Here is a 16056-nt window from a genome sequence, read left to right as displayed (position 1 = left end):
CAGACTTTATGATGTGTAAGAATAATATTGTTGTAAATATAAAAAAAAAGTTATTATAACGTTCCACATGGATCTGGGTGTTTAGTTAAATGTTAAAATAAAAGTAAATGTAAAAAAATTTGTAGTTGAAATGAACTTTTAAACAGAATGTTTTTATTTTTTCTATATATATTTATTTATAGTAAAATTCCCGTGCAACGTACTAGCGTTAGCCCAATCTACAATAAATTAGGAGTATTCACTTTATTTATAAATAAAAATAATATTAATAATATAGAAATCTATAATAAGTCTGCAAAATATCACAGTAATTGAAATCTGTGCAGTGTAAAAATATTTATTACTGTTACTTGATGCATATTTGTATTGCAAGTAAAACAAATACACTTAGCGTTATCTGGCTTTCGTTGCGGTGGCGAAATTTTAAATCGTACGCGATTACGTTTCGGAAATCCGTTATTGAATCTGAACGGTGTGGCACAATTTCAGATGTGTGTGTGTATTGTTATTTGTGTTATACCGATTTATTAAAAACACCACATATTCTAAATATCTTTTTTTAAGCCAATAAATAAGTACAGCATATAAATAAAATTGCACTTATTAACTATTTATAAAGGACAGTTAATATTGAAACGATTATTTATATTGATAGAATGCATTTTTGATTTGATCATTTTTAATTTAAACTAAAAATTAAAAGAAAAATTTTGTATGTAATGTCTTGTTGTTTTGTAAATAGCTACATACACACACTTGTCAAACATAAAAAAAACATCAGGTTATGCGATATCTATAGCTTCAGTAAAATTTTATAATATTATAATTACGACGAATCCGATAAACGCAGAATTAAACGTTTTTTTATAGTGTAATAATGGGTTAAAGATATCATTCATATAAAATTATCGCAAACTACAATTATATATATATGTGTAAAAAACGATTAATTTTAATTATTATAAATATAATAAAAAATAATGGTTTGATTATATTATTATAAATAATGTCAAAGATTACACTAATATTTTTAATACATGTATCATATACGTATTTTTTTAATTTGATTTATTAACAAGTACAAACTGAAAATGCGTAAATGAGTTTATAGTTCAAGAAGCTTATCTAATTGTTAACAATAATAATACACAATTATATAATACAAAGTATCTACTCTGAATTATTTTATAAAAATACCATTAAATTCACGTACACGTTCATGTGTGATAATTATATAGGAACAACCCTTACTGGGCACGCCACATAAGAAAAACGCTTTTACGCATTTCGCAATATCGGAAAATAAACTTTCTTTGTGGCTCTTTAGAGTGTACAAATCAATGTCAAGTGTAGAAACTCACCTCAATAGGGTCAGGATGGGCCAGGCTCATGGAAAACCCTTGTGTTTTGCTTCTGGTTAGCGAACGGTTCGAATGTAAACATTAGACTGCGACCCTGCTGACATTTCAATAAAAATAAAAATATACCCTTTGGTATGGGGTTGGCGACGGTGGCGACACCTAGTGGAAAATTTTGCGAGAATAAGAGGAAAATGGTTCAAGACTAAATTAAATATGATAATTCCTAATTTAATAATACAACTTTGGTATATTTGTGTAACTATGATCCATAGTAATCGTCAATAAAATAATACATAACCGTTTAAGAAGTGGTACTATACAGCAATTAATATCTAATAATACCTAAGCGATTCATATTTTTTTCGAATTTTCACTATTAATATATTAATCCGAGCGAATGTTTTTTAAAGTTATTTTTAGGGCGGTTCCGACTAAATTAGTGGTGACCAACAAAAGACCAATGCACGTGCAGTAAAAACGGCGTTTTAGTGGACTGGCCGAAAGGAAATGAATCATTGACGTACTTATATTACTTTCTAGGGCAGTTAACAGTAAAAGGGATTTATTGTGAACGGAAAAATAACGAATAAATGGCCAGTGGTAAACTGATTCTTCAGGTAGTGAAACTTAAATCACACTAATGCAACACCAGACGCAATGCACAATATATAAGCTATTTTTAGACAAAAAATATTCGTTTCTCCACAAAGTGCCAGAGATGAAATGGATTGATCTATTTTCTCGAGCGCTGCCATAGAAAAATTCACTTCCACCAAAACATCCGATGGAAATATATGAGTAGGAAAGCCCAAGCATATCGATTTATGATTGGTAATACTTATTTTTTGAACATCTGCACTCCATTATTTTTTCTTACCCAGAAAATATAAAAGCGTAATTTTCATCAAATAAGCTTTTCTTCAAAGCCAGCGCTATTGCTATTGTTTCGGTGTTTCTAAAACAAGGAGATATAAAAAAGACCAGTCACGTTTAAAAATGTATTTTTACATTGAACATATAAATTATTTTACATAAATACATAGAGAACTGATTCACTGTGAGTATTAAAAAAACGTGTATATATATAAAAATTGACACGCCGTTGATAAAACGCTTTTCGTCAAATATTTATATTGTTGTTATTGTTAATCGTTATTATTCGTCATTACATTTAATAATTTCATTAGCAGAATATAACTGTAATTTATAAAATGTGTGTATATGTAAAATTTTGTATATATAATAAACACCTTATTATGTTCTAAAACAACAAAAAATATAATACCGAAAAGTCTACAATTTTGGAAAACATCAGTACACATTCAAAATACTGTTCAATTATTAAGGTTTATAATAACATTACTAAGTTATGGGTAAAACTGTGTAATTCTTAATACACGCATACAAATATAATACATATTAATATCTCACTTTTGACACTTCTATTTTTTTTTTGCATTACTCAAGACAAGACACAATTTTTCACAGTATATGTGATTTTCATTTTTTGTTTCAGATATTTGACAATAATACAATTTATTTTACAATATTCATAAATAACTACACAATTATTTACACTAAAACAACAAATATCTTTTTTAAACCCATCATAATCTTATAGAAAGGTATAATACATTTAACATATGTTTCTGAATTAGTTAGATTTAGTTTTCAAATTATGATTGTCGGTAAAATAAAAATAGGCATGCACAATTTTATTTCCGACCTATATAAAATTTGATTTATTTACACCAAAACATCGCAAATCCAATACTAAACGGCGTTACTTGTCAATCCAACATCTTTAGATAAATGTTAAGTCGATACTGCCGTATACGTAGCATACCCTGTATTTCCAAGTTTGCGGATTGAAGATGTTTATGTGCATTATGTATCTTAATATGAAAACGGCAAGTTTGCAAATTTAATATAATTGTTACATTTAATGAAAATAATCTTTATTAGAATCTGATATTACATTCGCTTAATGCACTTTGAATACAGTCCAAATATATCACTGTCTAAAACCCTGAAGATGGCCATTCAGACCGAGACGTTATATTATAAAAAAATCATTTCTTAAGACTTTTTACGAATTCAAAAATTTTATTTTAATTACAGCGTTTTAAGCTTTACAAGAAACGTTAAAAACATGATAAATATGAGATTCAGAATTGCAATATGTATTGTATTAGAGAATATTAAAGAGTCGTTGGTAAAATATCAATGCTATGGTATATTATTATTTTCAAGGTATTGTAGATAAAAATCATAGGAATGTATATGATTAATGAAATTAATATTAATAAAAAACAATAACAACAGTTATAAAAAAATCAACAATTTAAGGTGTTAAAATGGAATGAGGATTAACGTTGATGAAAACAATAATAAGTTAAGAAAGGAGAGATTGGATTAATTCTTATAAATTACAAGATTATTTATTTATAAAAGTTTAAAATTATTAACCTATAAGAAAAGTTTTAATATTTTTGGTATCTACTAAAAAAACTTTTCCTTTTCGAAATACTTTAGTAGATGGTCCCTCGAAGACAATCGGAATTGAAGATATACTGTATTATCTTAAAAAGTCAATATTTTTAAAGAAACACTAACGTGTTTTAAGGCACTTAAAAAACAGAAAATTAATCTAAAATATATGTATATAAAAAAAGGATCGCAGATTAGATCTACAGAGACTGAATTGAATCTCTGTTATAATAAACGGTTTTTTACATGTTTGTTTATTATTTTTTATTATATAAAAAGGAAGAAAATTCTACGACATATTAAATTTAATTCTAAATATATTACATAATAATTTAAGGTACAAAATTTCACATTTTACAAACCATGCAATATATAAAATATATATATACATACAACATACGTGACACTTTGTCTACAAATCGCTAAAAATTATTATCCTGTGTTAGACATACCAATAGGAACTTTTAATATGAAATATAATATTAAAGCCACAAAAAATTTAGATTAAAACATAATTAAAAAATCAATCATGCGCACAGTCTAAACAGTATACAATAAATTTTATCAAATGATATAAAATTGAGTTTTTATATATTTTTGGTACTAGAAAAGCATCTTCAATGGTATTTTAATTCATATGTAATATTATAACACTATTTTTTTAATTTGTAAATTAAAAATGATAATAAAAACTCTAGTGATACAAATAATTTTGAGGCATAAAGTGATTAAATTGTTCCTATTTCAAAATTGTAATAATAATAAATTAAAAACAGGATTTATGATGATAATATTTGAGTTGAATATAAAGAGATATACAAAAGTTTCTAAATCAGAATGAGGATAAAATAGGTGCTACAAAATTTATTCCACATCTTTTCACTGAAGAATAAAATCTTGAGTCAATTAAAGTAGTAACTATGCCTTCGCTTTAGTTCTTGTGAATTTTTTATTCCAATGATTGAAGCAAAAATTTAAAGGGTGGCATTTAGCAGATATTGCTGTTCAACAGAATTATAAATTTCGGATTTAAAAGTGCACTCTTTATATTTTTTCAAAAATAATTTTCGAAACTTTCGAGTACTCCAATATACAACAAATTAAAATTGATTTTACACAAATAAACCGTTGAGTCATGATTAAAAAGTTAGTTAAAGCAATATAAAAATTGTAAATGTGAGTAATACGTATTAAAAATATCCACACTATTGTAAATTGAAGCTGAAAATATTTTTTGATATACATACATATATATATTAACATACTCAATCACATTAAATTACTATGTATATATTTACATACATTCATTCTCGTACATATTATATGTATATACGAATTTATTATTTTTACATATAAAACATTTATTTTTGGTTGCAACGTAGCAAGATTTAATTTTACATTAATTATCTACCTTAGAATTTTTGATGTCAAAGCGAGTATAAAATGACAGGGTGGCGATAATATTAAAAAATATCATTCAGAACTGGTTCAAAGGTTGACGTCTTCATCGGGCTTTTTCCGAAGCAACAGATACACGTTCATGTTATCTTTGCCCTTAACGTAAACGCTACCCCTCGGTTCGAAATCAAACTTCTTATCCAGCACGGGAATACACGCTTCGCCCACTTGGATTCTACCGTTGACTCCGGTTGAATCCATCCGACTGGCTATGTTCACTGCGTCTCCCCAAATATCATAAAACAATTTAGAAGTGCCGATAACCCCAGCGGTCACGTCGCCAAAGTTGTAACCGACCCTTAAAATAAGATTAAACTCTATGAGATCCCTGTTAAATTCGTACACAACCCGTTGCATGGCCATAGCGAAATCCATCAAGCCGTACAGATGAGCATATGGATCGGAATTCTCCTGCCTGATTTGCGGATTCAAGCCACTCGCTGCCATAAAAGTACTACCAATCGTTTTAATCTTATCAATATCTTCAAACTCGGGATGATCTAAAAGCTCGTCAAAATCAGCTATTAACTCGTTTAACACTCTAAGATACTCTTTACCTCCTTGATACGATTCGTCGTACATTTCATTGAAATTAACGATACTCGCAAATATTATACCGACGCTCTTATGATTTTCCGAATATTTTGCAGTACTTTTTAATTGATCAGCGACGTGACGGGGTATTATATTATGCAACAACCAATCGGCTTGATTGCGCATGTTTTGAACTCGGATCTTATCTTTATTAGCTACAATGTTACCGTAAAAGCTCATTCTATAACTGATTTCGAATTCTCTATTTAGGAACCATATGAGAATTAGGAAAAATAATATTACGAGATACAGCTCGTTGTTATACTGGCAAAAGTCTTTTAGTGCCGTATCGTATTGTGGATTAGTATCGTTCGATACATTTAGATCGGTATTATTCGAAATATCAGTTAAATTTTGTAAAATATTGTCTTTGAAGGCATCAGTTACGCTCGACTGAAAATAACCTTCGCTTTGGTTAGAAATTTTACTGGATTCGTTCATTTGATTGGAAGTTAAAATAGTTTTTAATAATACGTTTTGAAAGCCGATTTCTTTAGCGTGATTGTACTGATTTTGCATAAAAAATTCGCTTCTAAACGGACAGTATAAAACGGCCAGAAATATAAATATAAAAGCCGATAGTGTCACTAGAAAATTTTTAACCCACAGATTGATTTGCGTGAAGTTACAAAAATGTATCAAACTTATAGCCATTAGATAGATATAATAAGACTGATCTAAGTTGTTGATCTTGAAACTGGAATTAGTACAAGAGAAATTTATCAACACTGATAAAACGGGCAAACAGAGTAATACGGCTCCGAAAATATGCCATGGATACCAATCGGTTATGTGATATAATATATTATCTAGCCGAGAGTCCCTATCTCTAGATTGAGCGGCGTAAGAACGAGATAAAGTCCACTGCTTATGAATACACATCCCGATACCGGTCAATTCTAGCAATGTGAAAAACACAAAAGCAGCAATCCAAAAACCGGTCGGTTCGTATAGCAAAAATAACGATATGGAAACAATTAAAAATATAACTGCCGATATAATTATATCTAAATAAGTATTAAAGTGCGAACTGGCAAGAGTCGGCGGGTAATCGTACTCCTTTTCACTGTTCCGGTGGGCGGTGTCTCTGTACTCCTTTTCCATGTCTTGAGATTTGAAGAACAGTGTGTATGGCGACAGAGGTGGTTTAACAAAGTAACTGGATCGAGATCGTACGTTGTCTTGCACGCATCTAATGAGTTCAAGATCAGATTGCTTACGTAATTTATGGTGGCAAGTATATGGCTGTGGATTGGTGCTTAACGACGGTCTTGCTAAACTCGACTGGCTGGATGTGTAATAACCAGATACACGTCGTTGAAGATCTTGAGATGCTCCTAGAGCGGTTTGGCTTACCATGTATATCTGAAAATTAATATTAAATTATATATATATAATTTTAATCAATAAATTCACTCTAAAATATATTAGAATATGAAATAGTAATAGTAAAGATAAGATATAAGTATTCTGAATTAAATGTAATATCTTCTTAACAAAGTATTCCTTCGTCTTATATAAAATCACCACTGCACTACTGATCAGGCAGAAGTTGCAATTAAATAAAACTCCACGTCTTTTTCATCTCTTTACATTTCTTTCTAAAAATATACCGTAAGCGAGATAGTCCAAATATATGGGGACATAGATCAATAGTGGTGTAACTTTGGACGATAATTTGGACCATTCTATGCTGCACGCGTCTCTTGTTACGATTGGATTCCAAGCGTTTCACTATTACATATAATTGATAGTGCTCTACGGATACAAGAATTGAATGTTACTGATGCTGATGATTTCATGAATTAAATATGTATTATAATAATAACTGAGGAATGTATATTATAATTCTGTTTTGTTTGTCTTACTTAAATACTCATATATGGAACAATAGCGATTTTAAATATTATTGCAATTTGAAAAAAAATATTTAATAGTTACTTAGATAATTATCTAAATTAAAATAATATAGTATAGATTCAGTATTTTACTTCAAAACATTTATTTTGGTACTGGTCGATTTTATACCGGCCACTGCTGCGTTTGCCCATGTATACGAGCACAGATATAATGAAGTAATTTGTTTTATTATATCTGTGCTCGTATGCATGTGCACCAACCAATGGGTCATTTATTCATTGCATGTGTGAAAACAGCTATTTCGTGGGTTATAACATAAAAATATGGTAACTTATGAATTAAAAGGTATTAAAAACAAAAAATATCAAATGTTTTGACTTGTATTGGTACTAGAGTCTCCAATTCGAGTAATCGAGTACTCGATACTCGAGTATACTTGTCTATTTTTCTAGTACTTGATAATCGAGTATTTTGAAAATTACTCGATTAATACTCGAAATTAAAAAATTTTGAAATATTTCAGGAACAAAAATAATTTTAACTCGGTCCGGTAAAGGTTAACGTCTTGCTTTTATTTGGCGTTTATGCCCGAAGTCCCGAGTTAGAGCGGTTACTATCAGGTATAATTTTTTCATAGTCCCATAGTTGCATAGTTCCGGTCGTCGGCTATGTTAGTGGGTACGACGGAGAAATTTCTTTTGTGTTTTCTGTTCGACAGTCCCGACTTATCTAATTTATGGCAATGAACAATATGAAATATCAAAAAAAAAATTTTTAGGTTTTATGACTATGCAGTTGTAGCGTAAAGTGTTGTAAATTGTTTATACTGATCCCTCAGCTTAAAATATAAATCAAAACAATTGTGTGTTTTAAAGGCATTTAAAGTAAAGTCAGTTCTTTGCGAACCGTTTAGCTCTAGAGTGAAAGGGATTTACCCAAATACATCTTCGAAGGATATAGATTTAAATTCTTCGCATTAATCAGAAGGAGTAGAATATTGTATATTGTTAAGAAAAAAAATCTATTCAAGAAAAATTACAAAATGCTATTTTGTCAATAGTTGAAGGAAATAAGAGAAAAGCAGAGAAGGGAATGAAAGAAGAAAACATAAAAAGAGAGTTCAAAAAATTTTATATCTATAAAAAGCGAACAGATATAAATTAGAAGCCTTATCCAACGCGTTAATGACAATAAGACCAACATCAACAGCAACGGAAAGGGTTTTTTCCATAACGGGAATAATAAAACCAAAGGTTAGCAGTAATATTAAATTCGAGACACTTTTTGCATTATTGTTTTTAAAAAGTATGTTCGTGAAGTTAAAATAATTGTAAAAATTAACATACTAAGTATTTTATAAATTTATTTATATGTGCAAATTTGAATAATAGCTATTTTGGTACATTTGGTAAATACTCGAAAGTACTCGAGTACTCGAGTATTTTAAAATCTTAATATTCGATACTCGAGTAGTTGATGGTTCGAGTAATTGGAGACTCTAATTAGTACATATGTTAAAATTATTTTATCAGTATTTTTACATCTGTGGGTCGCATATAAGCAAAATTAAAATCAGAAAATTTGTTTTATTTCTAGTTTACAAAAATATATTTACAAGGAAACTGAACATTTTAAACTAAATAAATAGAAAAAATCTGGTTTTGAGAATTAGTTGACAAAATGCACTGATTTTATTTGGTACACGTTTATTATCACGGCGCCACATCAAATTTAACAGTTGAGAAATGTCTATTTACTGTTCAAACCCAAACCTAAGCGAATATAATATCGGTATAATAGTTAAATTGTTAGGTTAAGTTTGGGTTAAATAGCAAAATTTGGTTTAAATACAATATTTTAAAAGAAAGTTTTCGGTACTTTCCTGTTATTGTGGGCAAAATTATTCCATAAAAATTTATTTTTGAGTAGATTCGTAATTCGTTCATTTTCAACGCTCACTTGCAGCCGTTCGTTCGCATCTAAACTGTTTTAATTTTAAAATGTTAGGTGCAAACGAGCGGCAGCGAGTGAGCGTTGCTCAGAACAGTGAGCACCCCATGAACGCCACAAAACAGGTTCTTGCAGGAAATGTAAAGTTTCTGCTTTGGTACTAGGAAGTTTGAAAATGTGCATTTTTAATGAAAATATAATTGTATATAAATAAATAAATATTTTTTTAGAATAAATCTGACTCACAATAACAGGAAAGACTGAAAAATTAACCTTTTATTTAAGTCTAAATTTAAATATAATAAATTTACATATGCATTTTTTTCTTAGTTTAACGCATAGTTTTTCGTGGGAGCAAAATCAATGCATTTCAATCTATCAATTAATCATCGAGACCAGCATTTTTTTATTTTATTTTGATTGCGTTTTAAAATATTCAGTTTCTTTGTAAATATTTTTCTTAAGTATATACAATGTACGACTTCAAAAACGAGAAATACACCAATAAATTTAAGTTGATTGAAAACATGATTGCAGTTGTGACACATTTATTTACTCTATTGAAAAAATTGAATTGAGTTCTTAAATAATATTAAATCTAAGGATTATCACGGTAAAAACTATCTCTCAATGTTGGTAGGCCTTTGATGATGTTGAGCATCATAGGTCTGAGGAAACAATCCTGACTGGTACATTTAAAAGAGAGTGCTTTTCGCTTTAAGCGACTTTTATTACTAATTTGCTAAAGATCCAAATAAGTTAAGGGATGAATGCTTTTCTCGCTTCGTCGCAATATTTCGATAAAAGTTTACTAGGAACAAAAAGCAGGCGAAGCAGGGTAGTAATTTAGAAGTAAAAATAAAAGGTATACTCATTACGGAGCGCAGTATAGAACATGCAAAATGATATGTGTAATTTATACCTGTTGTTGGATACTGGATCGTCTACTATTACTTCTAATTCCTGAATCCTTTCGGCTATTCACCGAAGGGCACAAACTAATCTGATCTTCCGCATGTAGATGAGACGGCAAGCCTATTTGATGATGAATCGGTAAATCTTGCAACTGTCCAATGGTGGAACTGCGAGCTCTACCCGTATGGACTTCCTAAAAGGAAAGCATTACAAAATGATTTTCATCCCTGTATTATTACAGCATAAATCTAAAACTGCAATTTACTTCAAAATGACTAGTTCGTCCATACTGCGATCTATAACTACTGCTTCTAGCGAACGGCGATACGTCACTACGCGACTGACTAATGTACGATTTAATATCTAGCATGTCGCTATCGTAAGCGGATATGGTCGAGTTTCTCTGAGAGTTTTGATCCACACTCAGTCGATTGTAGGTGACTTGTGTGGTTGTGTCTGTGGTTTCGATTACGATCGGAACTTGTTGATATCCGTTCTGCGACATTACAGCGTTATCGGCGTTGATCGCACTCTCGATACCGTTGTTGCTGTCTTTGCCGCTGTTTAAATCTTCAATCTTGACGTTTTCGCTGGACAGGCCGGTCTTTCTGAGGAACTTCGGTACTTTCCAATTCTTCAACTTGCTAGTGTATTTACCGTAGCTTCCTAAAAAAGTGTGAGATACCTTAGATATATATTTACTTATATGTATTATTGCAAAATTATATTTTTATGTAATATTAAATATTTCATTTATAATAATAATCAGTAACATACCTATTGAAGTAGGACTCTTTGAAGATTCATCGTTTGTTTGCTTTCCGTTTGACTTTTCATCTTCGTGATCCGAATCCAAGATGCTCGGAAGAGAATTTGCTTTCATTTTCATATTAAACGAATTCGGTGATAGATGATTCGGATTGTGCGAAAGTTGGTCGAGTGATGGATTATCCAGTTTTTCGTTAGTCAGAACTGATATGTGTATATGATTGAAAATTGGAGATACAGCGTCGCTCGCATTAGGTGGAGATATGATCAACTTCAAAGGCATGGAGGCGGTGGCGTGATCTGAACGAGTTTGACGCCCTTCAATGAAAAACGTCTTATGGCCGAACACGTCATCGCCTTCTTCCAGTATGTAATCAGTTAAGAATCGACCCGTTTCTTCTGAGATGTGGACGCGACCCGGTTTTCCCGTAGATTCCATTTTGTTCGCTAAAGTGACGTCGTTGCTCCATACGTCGAATTTAAATCGTTTTGTGCCGACGATTCCACATAGCACAGTTCCTGTGTGAACACCTACTCTCATGTTGACACCTCCGCTGCGTTGTTCATCGAAACGTTTAATAGCATCGATCATACCTATAAAAAACATCTATAAATACCATATGCTATAACAAAAGAAATATAAAACTATAATTACCAAGTCCCATTTCAACGCAGCATTTAGCATGATCAGGTCGAGGTTCTGGACATCCGGAAACGCAGTAATAACAATCTCCCAAAGTAGATATCTTTTCGCAATTATTCTTTTCGCACAGATCGTCGAAGCGTTCGAATAGGTCGTTTAATATGTTCACCAGTTCTTCGGCAGTTTTATTACTGGACATCTTTGTAAAACCGACAATGTCAGCGAACAAGATACTGACGTTATCCATGCAGTGCATGTTGAAAGGTCTGAATAACGATTTCAAATCTGACGCACCAGGATTAGAATTCCGAGGATATAAGCTGTTGTTTCTCTTCAGGCTGCTCTCCGAATCTATGCCAGTTTCGGACATTAACCAATCGGCAACCTTAGGTGGCATCACGGAATGTATCATCTTTTCTTTTAATATCTTCTCGAGTTCAAGCTGACGTCTAACTAATAAGCTCTGTCCGATTTTCATAAACGTACCTCTCATGCGCACGATTGTCATTAACATAATATGTAGGCCAATTATATGAACACAAATATGTAGTAAAATTCTAACAGCTAGTCCGGAGTAGTGCATTTCAGTCCTGTCGTTTTGTACGTAAAAGCCCATCAGCTCGAACGCTATCGAATAACAGCAGTTTAAAGCCGTGCACAGGTACAGCGGCATCGGAACCATTGTGTAAACGACGAGTATGATTTCGGTGCATATTATAAAATGAGTGGCTTTGTTGATGTCTCCGATGCAGTGTACGTCTTTGAAAGTCTTGTAAGGAAATAGTCCTATGAGAAGAAGACTCATCGAGAAGAGGATCATCGCTATCATTAACGATACAATGTACATGTGCGATCGGTAAAAATCCGTGAAGGTAACTAACAATACGAAGAACGTCAATATAAATACTCCGAAGAATATCGCACATAGTATTGGCCATTTTGATATATTCGCATTTAATCCAAAGAGTAGGAAGTATAAAAACCAGGCTAGAGATAAAGCTAAGATGTATACCAATGCGTATCTGAAAAGAAATAAAACAATTTATTATTATATATTGGAGAAAAATCATATGCATAGAACTTTTATGCTTAATTTTTTATATAATTTTAAAACATATGCCGACCACTGTGAAATAAAATCTATGACACTGATTTATATCAACCTCATTAAATGAAATAGCTCTGACATAGAAACGCATAAGAGTTCAATGTTATTATTATAATATAAATAGATTTATTATATTTAGTTCATGGGTTAAATGTTTTTAATTGAACTAAGATAAAATTTTATCCAATAATGAGTTTTTATTGTGCTATAATATATGAAATAATCTATGATAAATGTTGGCATTCAATCGGATGTATTATATAAGTGTGAATATAAATTTTATTTTGTTATTGAATAGATGAAGTAACTTTTGTTTTTTATTACGATTTATAAAATAAACACGCTGATTATATTCATTGGAAAATTTATGATATTGCACCTAGACCTACTTCCTGATCAGTTGTTTATTTCAAAGATGATAATATATTTATATCTTTATTAACATTTTAAATATTTAAACATTAATATTACCAATAGAACCATTATATTCCATATTAAATGGTTTTTTAAAGGCAAGAGTTGAAATTAGGTCATTTAAAAATTGTTTAAAAAGGCAAAATAAAATTGCAAAACGATTTGCCAGAAAGAGAAAAAACAAAATAATTTTCTATGATAGATGTCATTGATTTGGTTTGAAAAATTGATTCCGTGTATTTCAACATACTTTATCTTTTTTTGGTTGTGCAAAATTTTGTCAGGTAATCGAATATTTTCCTTGTAATATGATGTAAGTTTATTCAATAATATATTTGGAAGGATATGTGATATAATCTAATCTTTTCCTAGAAGTAAAAATTATCGCATTTTTCGTCGCCCATATATAGTTTTGTTTGCAATAACAAATCATAAAATGAAAGAGGTGAATCATTAAAATTTCAAGAACTGCATTACCAACTATAAATTACTAGGAATAAAAAAACATGAGTAAATATTAATAAACAATATCAACTGAAATACTAAATGACGAAGCTATTATTATAAAATAATAAAATAGAAAGTTAAATATAAATTTGAAAGGATCTCAAGATTTTTTTGTGGATAAATTATACTATCGTATCTGGCATGATCTGTATCATAACGTATTTTTATGTTTATTCTTTATAACAGTTTTTTTTTGCAGGCCACACTTGTGAACACCTGTTCTAAACTTTCGTGGAAATCGCAAATAAATATACAAATTCAGAATTAAACTAGACCCTTTCTTCACCGTAAAAAAATAATAAACCCAATAAAATAATAAATTATGTAAAATTTTTCATGAAGAGCCTAAGAAAATACTCTATGGTTTAACCACGATTCAATATTATGATGACACAAAAATATACATATACTCTTTCCGAATACTTCAATAAATTAAATAAAAAGCACAAGGAGAGAACTGAATATTAAATTTATACCAACGATGATTTTAACAAATAATAATAAATTAATCAGCTGTACCAGTTCATTCAAATTAAGTTGAAGAATAAATCTGTATGTAATTACTTAGATACTCGATTAAAATCGGATATACCTGAAAAAAAAAGAACTTAATATAATCAATAGTGAAAAAAGTATTTCGTTACGTTTTTTTAAATTAAGCAATATGGCTATGATAAAATTTATGTTTTTAAAACTGCAATATTTTTTGGATGTCAGACTTTTGCACAGTACTGAATCTAAAATTGATTTAACGGCCATATGTACAACTTAAAATACATGATTGTAGATATTTTTGAAACAGTGCTTGTTGAAAATTGAATCACAAACGGGCAAAGGTCGATATATTTGGATTAATAAAAAAAGTAGGGATGAAATTTGCATCGCGTATAAAAAATGAAGGAAAAAACACGACCATCTGTTGAGTTCGAAAGCGATGAGAATCTCACCTGAATCTAAGTCTGATCTGCGGAAAGGAGCTGGCTTTGTATTGGCCCTCGAGTATCTCGGAGTCAAACTTGGGGTTGAAGAACGAGTCCTGGGCGGCCCTGTCGAAGGGCGCGGGCACCTGGAAGCCGCAGCACGATGGCCTGCGCTCGGGGTGCGCGAGGAGGGCCGCGACGGGCGCTCCGCCCCCTCGCATCGCGGCGCATCCCGCGCAGGCAGAGTCTAGTTCGCGCGCCGCCACCGCTCCTGACAGCCGCACGCACCCGCGCTCGCGAGCGTGCGCTGTCAAACGAATGGCTCCCGAGACGTTCGCGAACGCGCTGCCTGCTGTCAAAACGCAACCGATGCAAATAAATATACGGCGCTGGCGGTCGTCCCGAATCGTACGCGCATTTTTATCGCGCCTACCAAATTGTAACGAGGCGCTATCGCAATTTTATTTCAGATTACATATTAAATAAATAAACACTTTTTCTCTCAACAATAATGTAGCTGAAAAATAAAAAAACATAACTATCAATAATAATTAGTTATAAAATGTTTTAAAAATATACACAAAACAACTAAACTAAATTTTATCAATTGCACATACGTTATTTTTACAACCACTTTCCGATTATGAAAATGAATGGTTTTATTTTATGTAAATATCATTAAACGTAACAAAAATTAGAATATTAATACACAGGGTTATATTATTATAGAATAATAGCTGCCCGCGTATTACCATATTTGGGCCGTCACCCTCTCCCCATTCATTATTACATAATTAAATCATATTATAATTATTTAGCATATATAGAATATTCTGAGAGTCCCAAAAATATTTAGATAGACTTAAAATATCATTAGCAATGTAATAGCCTGTAACATATATTCGTCTTGTTTTCTCAGTTTAATGGCATCTTTATTTCGTACCATTACCAGCTTTACGCGGAAATATAATTATTTTTATTTAAAAGATTAAAACCACCGAGCCCCTGAATTTTTTCAATTTTAAAAATAATAGAAAGTAGAAACATCTTTAACATATTTTTAAAAGT

General features: G+C 31.0%; 2 protein-coding genes across 3 annotated transcripts; both read right to left on the bottom strand.

Annotated features, from left to right (window-relative positions):
* Positions 1–1361: 1361 nt before the first annotated feature.
* On the bottom strand, positions 1362–15304 carry LOC148227226 (adenylate cyclase type 9-like). Of its 2 annotated transcripts, none has more exons than XM_088201209.1 (7): positions 15016–15304; positions 12052–13061; positions 11406–11990; positions 10894–11294; positions 10636–10821; positions 7124–7268; positions 1362–1458 (listed from the first exon to the last, which is right to left on the bottom strand). In XM_088201209.1, exons 1-7 carry the CDS (start codon positions 15207–15209, stop codon positions 1418–1420), a joined length of 2562 nt encoding a protein of 853 aa, XP_088057335.1. In that variant the 5' UTR covers positions 15210–15304; the 3' UTR covers positions 1362–1417. The 2 variants fall into 2 exon arrangements, with proteins under 2 accessions (XP_088057335.1, XP_088057336.1); XM_088201210.1 differs by having other exon boundaries at positions 1362–1455.
* On the bottom strand, positions 2346–7117 carry LOC148227227 (adenylate cyclase type 9-like). The gene has a single exon (XM_088201211.1). It carries the CDS (start codon positions 7005–7007, stop codon positions 5340–5342), a length of 1668 nt encoding a protein of 555 aa, XP_088057337.1. The 5' UTR covers positions 7008–7117; the 3' UTR covers positions 2346–5339.
* Positions 15305–16056: the final 752 nt, after the last annotated feature.

The sequence above is a fragment of the Plectrocnemia conspersa genome, unplaced genomic scaffold (genome assembly GCF_051122295.1).
Source record: "Plectrocnemia conspersa isolate PC_06_02 unplaced genomic scaffold, ASM5112229v1 ptg000013l, whole genome shotgun sequence".
NCBI lineage: Eukaryota > Metazoa > Arthropoda > Insecta > Trichoptera > Polycentropodidae > Plectrocnemia > Plectrocnemia conspersa.
Note: the sequence above shows the minus strand (reverse complement) of the source record. Positions and strands in the feature narration are given on the sequence as shown.

Bases quoted from the DNA above. Each gene is read 5' to 3' on its own strand.
- LOC148227227 (XM_088201211.1), bottom strand. From the start codon at position 7,007: ATGGAAAAGGAGTACAGAGACACCGCCCACCGGAACAGTGAAAAGGAG.
- LOC148227226 (XM_088201209.1), bottom strand. From the start codon at position 15,209: ATGCGAGGGGGCGGAGCGCCCGTCGCGGCCCTCCTCGCGCACCCCGAG. The intron at 13,062-15,015 runs GTGAGATTCTCA...ATTTCTTTTCAG, and splicing joins CAGATCAGACTTAGATTCAG to ATACGCATTGGTATACATCT. The intron at 11,991-12,051 runs GTAATTATAGTT...TGTTTTTTATAG, and splicing joins CTGCGTTGAAATGGGACTTG to GTATGATCGATGCTATTAAA.